Raw genomic sequence first — 12,992 nt, forward strand, 5'->3', positions numbered from 1 at the left:
ATGAAGCACACAGTTATGGTTCCATAGAACTAAAATTGCGGGACCTGGTGGATCAGGAAATCCACAGTCACTCCATGTGGGCAAGAGAAGTTTTAATCCATCTCTAGAAAAGCTGTTCAACTGAAAAGGGGCTCTTCAGTTGCCTCATTTATAATATTTAGATTTAGTTTCTGTTGGTCTCATCACACAGTACCTAGCTCTAATATTGCTCCATGGTCATCCAAGAAGCCCCAAACCATTTCTCCAACTTAGTAACCTTATTGACCAAAGGACAAGTGAAACCTGTATCAACCTTTTTCCTTTATAAGGAACATAATAGGTTATTGATCGTGCATTATCAGTTTTCCAGTATATTTCAGTTAACCTGGAACTCTGGTTGGCATGATTGGGAGTGTTAACAAAAGTCACTTTTTTGTCAAAAGTCCATGTAAAATGGATTCTAAACTTCAAGCTCCTTTGTATTTAGTGCGACCCTCACATGGAAATGTTGAGAAACATAATGGTTTTCTAAATTGGTTTGGGTTGTGTAGAAGGTGCCACTTCATCGAGTTCCTTCTGGATGTTATTAGTTTACTATATATAAACTTTTTGGGGGGCAGAGGGAGAGACAGAAGAAATAGTGAAAAACTTAGAAGTTCATATTTATATATTCATAAGGATGCTTTAATATAGAATCAAATATTTCATTTGTGTATGTGTATTGTTGTGCCTAGGATCCCCAGCCATGGACTAGGGCCCCATTGTACAAACACTCAGCAAAAAGAATGAAGAGTACTTTAAAGAAATCAAACCGAACTTTCTGTTTAATATTGGTCATAACCATTTGCTTGTTTGTGTTTTTGTTTGTTTTTGTTCATCCTTCAGGTGTACGGTGCTGCTATTCAATTTTATGAGCCTTATTCCCGGGAGCTGCTAACAGAAAAGCAGCATATGCAGCTGGGTCTCCTGACAGCTGTGGAGCGAAAAGTGGTTACTTCCAAATCCATCAATTCCAACACGTGCATCTGCCTTCTCTCTCACTGGCCTTTCTTTGAAGCCTTTCGAAAATTTCTTATGTTCATCTACAAGCTCTCTGTCTCTGGGCCTCATCCTCTTCCCATTGAAAAGTATGTTTGGCATCTTCCAAATAAATTAATGTTTCAAGGCACTTAAATGTAGCTGTAGCTCAAAAAGTGAGGTGACCATATGTAAATAGCACCTTCTTACTTGATGTATTTGTTCTGTACTCTTAACTGTACTATGTCTTTTACTGAATTGACAAAAATTACTTGTTCCTACTGTTAGACATCTGGGCTCTGCAGTAGTGCTGTGAGGAGTGGACTGGATTTTTTGCTGCCTCATTTATTAACGTTCTGTCTCCATGTTCCCTTACTGGTGACAGAAGAGGCAAAAAACAGCTAGATTTTTAGATCCTGACTTACATTTGCAGCGCTGCAATTTAGAGAAATAAATCTGTTCTTTTAAAATGAATTGATTTGGTATGAAGTCACTGAGGGTATAAACAGGGTACTCTAAGGATATTTAAAGAATATGCATATTTAGTCTATTTTTTAAATTAGCAATTAATGTAGAGTGGTCATGACCATCTCTATAAGAAACAGGATTTCATGGCTCCCATCAGATGCCTAACAAACTAATTCACAACACTTGAAAAAAGTGGCAGGTGTGCTGGAAATATTGAGACTTACAGAAATGGCACACTTCTAGAAATGACCGTGTCATTGGTTTATTGGTTACATTTCATCAGACCATCCAGTGCAGACTTTGGTGTTCTTTCTCTCTTCCCCTTTGTTTCCTTTCCTTTTTGGAAAGGACATCTAAAAGACAATATGCATCTTGGTGGTATCTTTTGTGTCTCCCACTGTGCCCTTGAGGTCCCAGAGCTGCTAATATTTACTTTCTTTACACACTAGGAATGTGGGAAGGAGATATTTTTGTAGCAATTTATGTATGGATAAAGAGGCCTTTAGAGCATTTTTATGAATCTTAACTAAATGATCTCTGTACAGCTCATTGCAAGTAGTGAAGACCGTATTAGACAACTGTGTATGTTAACCGAGTACAGAGGAGACTGTAATCCTATTAATGGGAAGGTACATTTGGATGATTCTGACCTGTAGCACTGATATTTGATTCCTGTCATCAGTGAAACTCTCCTCTCTGCCTCCTAATCACCAATTTATCAGGCTGAGGCTGGAGATTTTCTAGTTTTTGGTTATTCAGATTAGTGATGATGGAATAATATGTTATGTTTCAGGATGGGCTATTACGTTTTTTTAAGGCTGGATTAATAACTAATGAATCTCTCCTTTTAAGATTGGTGTTAGAGTAATGTCGCTGTACAATTACAGTCTAAAAGTGCTTGAAACATAAACTGTAGCTTAAACCATCATTTCTATCTGTTAAGGTATTGTGTACACTGCTAAAATGGTAATTGAATTAGTAATGTAACTAGATTCAAATACCACCTACAATATTAAAAGTAGCGATTTAAGAATTTTTATCTTTGAAAACTGTAAGCTATTGGAGCTTTTAGTTCCGTGTTGTGTAATCATGTCTCAGAAGATATAAACAAAAATAAGTGCAGATGACCTTAAGTTGATAGTTCCCAGTTCCCTGGGGATTTTTCCAAAGGTAGGATTTTACAGTGGCTTGAAATCAGAGAATATCATACTGAACCAATCTGCTCAGTAATCTCCTGACCTAACGAAGACCCATGAATAGATCTCCGATGACTTAATTTTATTTGAGAATGGAGTATTACTGACTATTATTCAGGAAGTTAGTTTGGATGAAATGTAGGATCAATGTCCATCGAGATTAGTTAACGACACTGACAACCCCTGCCCACTCCACACCCCAAAATTCACCTCAAACTAAGCTGCGAGGGAGGTGAGAATAACTTTACCAGTCTCCCACTTATTTTAATAAAATATTGGGGAAGCTGCATTAATCAATGAAATATAGAGCATTTGACTTCTAGACTGCCAATTTGAATCCAGCCCAGGGTCTGTAATGACCAAGTGTTACCACTGTTTTACAGCTATTAACTATACTACAGTGTTTGATAAGAGTGGGATGGTCTCTGTCCAGTTCCTAGTGGACAAGTGTCAGACTAATTAAACTGCCACAGTTAGTGCTAATTGACCCCCTTGTTGGCTGGATGCCATAGGGATGAATGAAATGTTAAAAATTTTGATAAGGGAAAAGCCAAGGATTTGGCATGGAAACTCTCCCTCTTGGAAGTTACTGCTATGAGAGGTTGGGGCATATAGGTGTGAAGCATGACAAAACTCTCACTGTTCTAAGTGAGCTAGCAGGCAATGAGAAATTCCCTGCTGTCATTAGAGTATGGATAGAATAAAGAGTGATGATCGTGGTCCATTTTTCATAATTTTCTGGGGGTGGGTGGGAAGTTGTGTTCAGAGGGACAATGCCATGTCACTTAATCCCCAGATTAAATGTACCTGTTTGCAAGTAGTATGCAGTGTACTCTTTTTACCTCCGCTTAGTGTTGTGTATTTCGAAAAATATTCACTGCAATAAAAACACAACAATAATAAAACCTGCACTTGCCATAGATTCTAAACACACACAACCTGAGCATGTGCTACTAATAATCAGAATGCATTTTGTAGGCATGGTAAGTGGGTTCTTTTAACAAGATGCTGTTTTAAAAATAAATTTAACTTTGAATTTTAAAATGTGTACCTTTCACCTGTTCTCATACGCTGAATAATTGATGCTTGACACAATATTATAGGAAGTTAAATGCAGTTTCCTTTTGCTGTAGGACTTGAGGAATCTCCTCCTTGTTGTCCTACAGCAGTTAGGTGTGTAAGTGAGTGAGTTTGCAAACCCTCCTCTGGACTGCTATAAAGGAGTTTAAAAAAAAAAAAAAAAGAAAATCTGTAAAAACAAACCCGATAAAAGGTTGTCTGCTATACTTAAAATTGAATTTGCTGAATTGAAAACTGTTTTTTTTTTTTTTAAATATTCTTTTCAGGCACATATCCCATTTCATGCACAATATACCTTTCCCTTCACCTCAAAGACCAAGAATCCTTGTACAGGTAACTAAAATATCTGCTTCTGTTTCTGGTTCTAAAGGTGGGGTGGGCCTTCTCCCAGGTACTGAAAGTGTGGGTTCTTCCTTTGGGCTTCTGTCCTCAGCCTTAGAGCTACTCTTTACACAAGGGGCCAAATGCTCCTCTCTTATAGCTCTGTAAATTTGGAGTAGTTCACTTGAAAGTCCATGGGAGCTCTTCCAGATTTACAGTCATGAAACTGGCAGTAGAATGTTCTTCTGGTTCCTCAAATTTCCATTACTTACCTCTTTGTTTTGTAGGCACCCTTTACTGTACCATATTTCTTCTTTCACCTACCCATCCACCCCGCTGCTGTAGATCAGATGAGCCACCCCTCTTGAAGTGTCTGTAGTGCCACTCTGTTAATCACCAGGCAGTGGTTGAATGTTCAGTGCTGTGTCACAGACTGCTTCTTGTAACTGCTGTGAGTTGTCTCAATGATTACTCTGGGTGGTCTTGACCCAGTGAACAGAACTTTCAAGAGTTATCCCTGGTGATATTTCCCTGCATGGCATTGTGACGTACTGTCTTCAGCGTGCCTGCTGTGCCATCAGAATATTCTGCCGTAAACTTTGATTGGAATATTGTACTCTCTTGAGTTGGCCATATAAATCCATTTAATGTTTTCACCTTTTTCAGCTTTCTGCCCATGATGCATTAATATTGTCTCAGCCAGTTTCTACACCCTTGCCACTCAGGTAACATTAACAATGTTTAAATTCTATATGGTTTATTGATGAAGGTTTTTTGTTTTTGTTTTTTAAAACAAGTGGGTTGGGGATGAAGCGTGAGATAAAGTAAAACTTTACCATAATATGATCAAATCTCAAATAATGGGAACAGGTCAAATATATGTACACCGTATATTTATAATGCAGTTTGTGTGGAAAAGTAGTGTACAAACCCCGTCATGCATGAGGGAGTAATAATGCTTGAATAGTTACTATATGTGAGCAGCAGATGATTGCTTGCTGGCTCAGTGTGGGATCTCTTTTGAGCAGAGATTGCTAGCTGAGAGTGATTATTTTTTAAATAGTTGATATTTTGGGAACTGAGTTATACGTCATGATCTCCATATTTTTCTTTTGCAACAGAGACTATTTGTTGTTCTACTTCCTTTCCCCCCCCTTCTAATCCATGGGAGAGTGTGGCCACCAGCTTCGTACAATCAGCTAGTGTGCATACATGTGCAAGCACAGTGGAAGGCAAAAATGAGTCTAAAGATGTATTTGTGTAGCCCATGGGGGTTGGCACATTCTCTGCAAAAGCAGTCTGAAGCCGTCTCTGTTCTGGAGCCCTGTACGCACAATTTAAATTTGTAGTATACATATTTATATTTACAAATTTGCTTTTCAATTTTAACACTTCAATCAACCTTTGTTCAATATTATCTCTGGAAACTTTGTTTTATATTGTACCTCCTGTGCTGGAGGATCTGTTAGCCGATGGCCAAGGATGTTTGGTGAGGTGCCAGCTATGCCCATTTTATACCATCCGTGACTTTAACCGCTAGGACGCACTGTCCCTTCGCGGCGGGCAGCCCGGCCTAGGCTGACGGATGCCCCAAGGTCCTAAACACCCGTGACTTTAACTGCTAGAGCTCAGAGCTCCTTCGCAGTGGGCAGTCAGGATTGACTGACAGGCGCCCCAAGAGTTTGCCCCGTGGAGGCGGCACAACTCAATGCTAGGCTCTTAGTACTCTCACCTAATGGCCAGGCTTTATAGCCAAAATGGCTGAGGTTCTTTAATTGTGTTGGCTGCTTTACAGTAAACCAGAGAAACAAGTCAGGCTTATGCACAAATGGTTACCAAAATTTATTAAACTAGATTCTAATCATGTGGTTACAAAATTGCTAGTGCCTACTTATTTAAATGTAGAGATGTTACACACACAAACAAGTTACAAAACTGAAGCCACAATCCCAAAGAAAGAAAACAAAGTATAGAGCTCTATTTCAAAATATGTGTACACTAAAGATAGGAGATCAGGTGTGGGTGCTTCTTACCCTCCGTACATCTCTCGATTCCAGCGGTGCCAAGCCAGGATCGGTCACTCAATTCCGCGGAAAGACGAATAAGGGACAAGGCTTAGGGACCCTCTTAGCTGCAGAAGCCTTGGGAGGCTGTCACTTATCTGACCAGCAGATAGATAGTGAAAAGCACTCAAAAATCATGGTGCTGTAGGTCCCATACTTATACCTCTGTACTCCTTTATTCTCTTTCTCCTTTCTTATGCCAAATTGGGGCTGGTCTGTCTGGGCGACGCCCGCTCTCGCAAGAGTAGTTTACACTTGCAAGGGAGAGAAACAATAAGTTTCGACTACTGGACATTCCTTTTATTAGGGTAAATATTTTCCCACCTAGGATGTTGGGGTGTGTGCATCATGCTATTTAGTAGGGGCTAAGAGCCATGTCTGTCACAGCTTCTCTGTCTGCTGTGAGCCTAATCGTTGTATATGTTCCCAGAGGCACATTGTAGCAGCACACCTGTGCTTCTCACAGCTGCAAAGGCTGTGCTGGAATTTATGTTAAGTGCCCTGTTGTTTTGGCTCCCTTGTGTTCCCAGCAATGCTGGTCTGAGGCGGGGGGCTGGCTGTCTGGCTACAGGATCCCAAAGAGTTATTTGCAAATGACAAGTGTCGAGCACCTTTGGAATGTATCCACCTTAGTAGTGGAGAATAGCAGCCAGACAGCAAACTGCACAGAGAGTGGTGCATAGAGAGACACACTTGCTCCAGGACAGGAGGGTAAACCCCATATCTTTTGTATGAAGTGTCATAGAATCTTTAATGTTCACACATCACTTACCAAAAAAAAAAAAAAAAAGCGCACAAACTAAACGGCATGGAATTAAACTTGTATCTATCTCAGAAGTATGGAGGATTGAGTTGACCCAGCTGCAGTTAGAACCTGTGATTCCAGGGGTCTAACATGAATGGGTATAGTTTTTTGATGAACTGATTGAAGTATTCCATCCTAAACAGTGATGCCAGATATCTGCATAGCTGGAACATTCACTAGCCAAACAGGCCTTCCTTTCATAATGCCTATTTTATTTCATAGCATGTTTGGCTGATGGATGCTCATGCACGTAACAGGAAACTCATAAACATAACAAAGAACAATTTACTGAAGCTATTTTAAAGTGGTTCCCTTGGATTTAGTTTCTGTTTGCAATAGTGAAAACCCAGTAGTGAGGTGGTGGTTATTGACTAGCTATTCATAATGACATGAATTGAAGCCAACAACTCCTCTCAGCCAGTCATAGTCCCCAGTAAATGCCCAGCATTTTGATTGCTGTTGCTGTAGCAATTATTATCTTTAGCTGTATGTTGAACACTACTGTTTGGATCCAAGTAATCTTCTCTTCTCTTCTCTTCCTAGTGGAGCAAACTTCAGTACTTTGCTGATGAATCTTGGACCAGAAAACTGTGCTACTTTGTTACTCTTTGTATTGCTAGAGGGCAAGATCCTGCTGCACTCTCTGAGACCAGCTGTACTGACTGGAGTAGCTGAAGCTGTAGTCGCTGTAAGTACAGGATGTTCTGTACAGTAGTGAATGAATGAAGTCATTGCTGAGTCCACAGTGTAATTTTTCATTACGATTTCCACTCTTGTTCATCACCTTCTAGAGTTGACCCCAAACCCCCTCCTTTTGGCTTGGAAATACTTATGCCTAGTCTCAGCCAAACTATGACAGAAAGATCTTGTAATCTTTTTGTGTTGTTGTGTTTATATTAAATGCCACTGTTCTTTGTTTTATTTAAGTTGCTGACTCTTTGCAGTCCTTGACAATTGCTTCTGGGGTATTTAATGGTTGATGCTTTCCAAGGTAATGGAATGCTGACTTCTTGGGAAGTCAGAGATCACAAATAGCAGGTCAGAGGTCCTAAAGAAGGGTCTGTGTGTCCTTCAGCGGCGGTACCACAGAAAATTTGAGGGCACAAGGAAGATAGCTGGGAGTTAGGTCCCAACTCTTACAGACTCTCTAGAGATTTGTACGTCCAAATTCAAATGCCTCAGGAGACTCTGAAGATCATAGAATCATAGAATATCAGGGTTGGAAGGGACCTCAGGAGGTCATCTAGTCCAACCCCCTGCTCAAAGCAGGACCAATCCCCAATCAAATCATCCCAGCCAAGGCTTTGTCAAGCCTGACCTTAAAAACTTCCAAGGAAGGAGATTCTACCACCTCCCTAGGTAACGCATTCCAGTGTTTCACCACCCTCTTAGTGAAAAAGTTTTTCCTAATGTCCAACCTAAACCTCCCCCACTGCAACTTGAGACCATTACTCCTTGTACTGTCATCTTCTACCACTGAGAATAGTCTAGAACCATCCTCTCTGGAACCACCTCTCAGGTAGTTGAAAGCAGCTATCAAATCCCCCCTCATTCTTCTCTTCCGCAGACTAAACAATCCCAGTTCCCTCAGCCTCTCCTCATAAGTCATGTGTTCCAGACCCTTAATCATTTTTGTTGCCCTTCGCTGGACTCTCTCCAATTTATCCAAGTCCTTCTTGTAGTGTGGGGCCCAAAACTGGACACAGTACTCCAGATGAGGCCTCACCAATGTCGAATAGAGGGGAACGATCACGTCCCTCGATCTGCTCGCTATGCCCCTACTTATACATCCCAAAATGCCATTGGCCTTCTTGGCAACAAGGGCACACTGCTGACTCATATCCAGCTTCTCGTCCACTGTAACCCCTAGGTCCTTTTCCGCAGAACTGCTGCCGAGCCATTCGGTCCCTAGTCTGTAGCTGTGCATTGGGTTCTTCCGTCCTAAGTGCAGGACCCTGCACTTATCCTTGTTGAACCGCATCAGGTTTCTTTTGGCCCAATCCTCCAATTTGTCTAGGTCCCTCTGTATCCTATCCCTGCCCTCCAGCATATCTACCACTCCTCCCAGTTTAGTATCATCTGCAAATTTGCTGAGAGTGCAATCCACACCATCCTCCAGATCATTTATGAAGATATTGAACAAAACCGGCCCCAGGACCGACCCCTGGGGCACTCCGCTTGACACCGGCTGCCAACTAGACATGGAGCCATTGATCACTACCCGTTGAGCCCGACAATCTAGCCAACTTTCTACCCACCTTATAGTGCATTCATCCAGCCCATACTTCTTTAACTTGCTGACAATGTACTTTTGAACCAGATATCTTTATATGTGCCAATAATACTAGTCTCTTTGTGGGTTAAATTAATGGAAAGTGAAAAAAAAAACACCACTTTTGAGTTATTAGAATGACTCAGAAAAACATTTGCATAAACTCACATGGCTCAATCAACTCTTGTTGAAATAAACAGTCTCTTTTCTGAGCGAAAATTAACTGCAAGAAACTTCAGCCTAAAACTTGAGAAGAAACCTACTCTCAACCTCTCTCTTTGGCTTTACAGTTCCCTTGAATCCTATGCTTATGATGTTAATGATATCTCTCTCTTTGGTAGGGGAATAGCAAGGTTTGAAGCTCAGAACTTCCATGACTTCTGAAATCTTTTGTTAATGCCATACTGTTCACACTTCAGTGCAACTATATTTTTCCTCTAGGGGGGTCTTAAATACATTTTTTTTTATCTTTTAGCAAAACGTTTGCAGATTAGGTTAAATCAGGTTAAAAATATACTTTTCAAGTGCATTTTCACTTCCAGTGCAAAGCAAATTAATTGTGGGCATATCAGTGAGGATATTGCAAACACAGTTGGTGAAGGAACTATAGCAGAAATCCATGAAATTCCTGCTTCCTCAATGAATTTTTCTGATGCCTTCAAGAGTGGCTAATATATTTAATATTTGACTGTAACTTAATGTGTGATTGCCCTAAATAGCTGTTTTACAGCAGTGGCATTTTGTGAATATCAGTTACCATTAGGTCTCAGTTTTAATCGTTATAACTATTAGAATTGCTACAGTTTGTTATGCAGCCCTTTAAAAAGTGCACTGAAGAACCTGCAAGGCAACCTTGAAGGTGGCTTTAGTTGTTGACTGTGTAACACAGCTCTTAGTATCTTTGTTTGTTTCCTGTATTCACCAACTTCACTTGTTGTTTTTTATTGCACAATATCTGTTGTCCTGTTTAATACATGGGTTTCATTTCATTTTTCCTTCAGATGATATTTCCATTTCAATGGCAGTGTCCATACATCCCCCTGTGTCCTTTGTCTCTGGCAGCAGTGCTCAGTGCTCCTGTTCCATTTATAGTTGGAGTTGATTCACGATACTTTGATCTGTATGATCCACCACAGGATGTTGTTTGCATTGACTTAGACACAAACATGGTATACCTGTAAGTTTGGTTTTTTTTTTTAACTTTACTGATTTTATATAGGGATCCAGAAATCCCTAAAGTAACCCCTAAGGAGACATGTATAATATAGAAGAATGTTTCATCAGCCTCTCTCTCTCTGCTGCTGCTAATGCTTCATAGAAAACTAAAATGTACCAAATCGGCCTCTTGGGCTAAATTCAGAAGTGTGATGCAAGTGGTGGTGTAAGTCTGAATGTGTAAGGGTTACAGTAACATAATGTGAGGAAGGTGGAATTGTAGGACAGAAGAAGCAAGTGATCAGAGGGTGTAAGCTAAACTATGGGAAGGGCCTGCATCTTATACCATCCCGTTGGTTGCTTTCCTTGCTGCAATCTCACCCTTGCACCACCATTTACACCATCTCTGAATTTTGTCTGCATGAGTGAAATACAATTCCAGACATGTGTCCCACGAACATACGGATGTTCAGTTTAATGTAAAACTACCAGCTGAAATAGAAATGTATATACAATGCTGACGTCCACTTTTCAGGTCCTTTGTCAAGCATGAATTCAGTCTTCTAAGTCATTAGGGAAGCTTTAGTTCCTTTAGCTGGATGAGAGTTATAATGACATGAGGCATATATTGTATGAAGAATGTGGAGGAAAAAAACACCTTCCATTAAAACTCAGACCCTTAGGTTGCATTTCTAACCTGTTGTATTTAGTATAGAATATGATGGCAAATGGGTCTGTGAGGAACAGCAGATGTGAGGATTTTTCTGGTACTCCAAAATTCAAACTCTTGAATGTTCACTAGTCAAACCGCAATTCTTTTCAAAACCACATTTTATGTACCAAGAATTACATTCAAACCATTACTTTGAAGTGGGGAAAAAATATCTGATAATGCTGCTCTGAATGTGCCCTTGGCAATATTTGTGATGTAAATATTTCAGTTGAAACTGTATTGCTTTCTGTTGCTTCTACATGCAATGCAGTACAAACTTGATTTCTGGGTAACTTCCATTATGTTATTTCAAATACTGCACTGTATAGACAAATTAGAGGAGGAGTGACTGAAGGGGCAGAACTCTAATAATAAAGAAGTACAAGTTGAACTAGCTGAATGACTGTATAAGCCTTTTTCTTGCTGTAATAAAGGACTCTCATTAATCTAATAATCACACGCTCATCTGAAAATGCTAACCTACTAGTGTTAAGTGACCCCTATCAGTATTGCAACTGAATGAGTAGAGTGTTTCTATCTTCAGTTTGTTTATTTTGTGCATCTCAACATTTTGCATATAGTCAGTTTTATTGTTTCTATTGTATAGTTAGTTAAATTTCCTTCTTTATCTTCTTTAGCAGTAGAGAGAATTTTAAGAAAGTAATTATGATACCACAAATCTCAGAGGGATTCTGGTACCCAAAACTACTTTTACAACTTTTTTTTTTAAAGCTGGCTAGATTTCATGTTAACTGTGTCCCTTTTAATTTTTTAAACCACATATAAGGTATACTATGCTTCATTAACTGTTACTGTTGTTGTGTTTTCCTTATTGTGAATGAGTTAACCAAAAGTAGTTGTCTCCTTTTTGCAGTTGTCTGTGCAATTCCCCCTCTCAAGGAAAAGTTGACCTTTCTCTCCTCAACGTATTTATTAAAATGATTTAAACTTAATCATTAATGTAAAAATAAGATGGTGATTAATTTAGACTTAATTATTTAGTGAATTGTCTCATGCCTTTTAGGATTATTCCAGGCTAGTGGAAACAACAGTCTTGAATGATGATGATGTTGGCTGTAATTGCACACTGTACGTGTTTTCTTTTCCTCTGCAGAAATACGTTTTGTATTGTGCCATGTCAAATTTTTAACTCTAATCAGATTTTCATGCTTAAACATTAGAGTTACAATTAGTCAGTGGGTTTGACTCAGTTTGAACATTTTCTTCTTTTTCTTCATGTCAAGAAGACAGTTCCTGTGATATTTATTGGAAAAAGAAGTGTTTCCTTTCAACTACTGCAAGACTCACTGTTCCTGTGGTACTATCAAAGGAAATACTGCAGAACAATGCTGCTTGTGTATTTTTTTAATGCAAATATTGCAGAATTTGTTCTCAGCAGTCCATTTAGGAGACTGTACTACAGAAGGAATGGTGGCTAGGAAGAGGAAAATAATAGAATTGAAAGGTTTTTTTCTTCATTGTAACAATATCTTTAGTATTTAGTTTTGGGGTATTTTTGTTTAAAAACACTGCCAGTGGAGACTTAAGTATTCAGTCATGGAGATGTGATTCTCCATATCTCCAGTGTGTAGTGGTGTGATATTAAGTAGAGATAGATGAATTGCAAAAAGTTCAGTTCAAATAAGCAGATGAAAGTTCAAATAATATAAAACTTATTTGGGCTATTTAATGGATTGGAAATCTTCTAGGAACTAGATTTCTTGTGGGACTTCCTGTAGTTCCCGGCACTAACTTGGTTAAAACCTGGTGGTGGTGAACGGTGGCAAAATGTAACATTTAAAAAGCCTCTCAAACTTAAACTTAAAAAAAAAAAAAAAACAACAAAAAATCTTTTTGTCAAGGCAGGGGACTGGGACGCAGGAGACCTGGTTTCCCTGCCCAGCTCAGTCACATAAGTTCATGT

The 12,992-nt window shown here is 39.4% G+C and overlaps 1 protein-coding gene across 7 annotated transcripts in view; it reads left to right on the forward strand.

The window, feature by feature from the left end:
- DENND4C (DENN domain containing 4C) overlaps window positions 1–12,992 on the forward strand; it is a 119,622-nt gene that overhangs the window by 54,667 nt on the left and 51,963 nt on the right. For all 7 annotated transcript variants that reach the window (XM_037902040.2, XM_043546315.1, XM_043546314.1 and 4 more), the window contains exons 6-10: window positions 865–1,106; window positions 4,007–4,073; window positions 4,728–4,786; window positions 7,473–7,617; window positions 10,203–10,378. In XM_037902040.2, coding sequence (XP_037757968.1) covers window positions 865–1,106; window positions 4,007–4,073; window positions 4,728–4,786; window positions 7,473–7,617; window positions 10,203–10,378 — 689 coding nt within the window. The remainder of the gene's footprint in view (window positions 1–864; window positions 1,107–4,006; window positions 4,074–4,727; window positions 4,787–7,472; window positions 7,618–10,202; window positions 10,379–12,992) is intronic.

The sequence above is a fragment of the Chelonia mydas genome, chromosome 5 (assembly GCF_015237465.2).
Source record: "Chelonia mydas isolate rCheMyd1 chromosome 5, rCheMyd1.pri.v2, whole genome shotgun sequence".
In the NCBI taxonomy this organism is placed as follows: Eukaryota; Metazoa; Chordata; order Testudines; family Cheloniidae; genus Chelonia; species Chelonia mydas.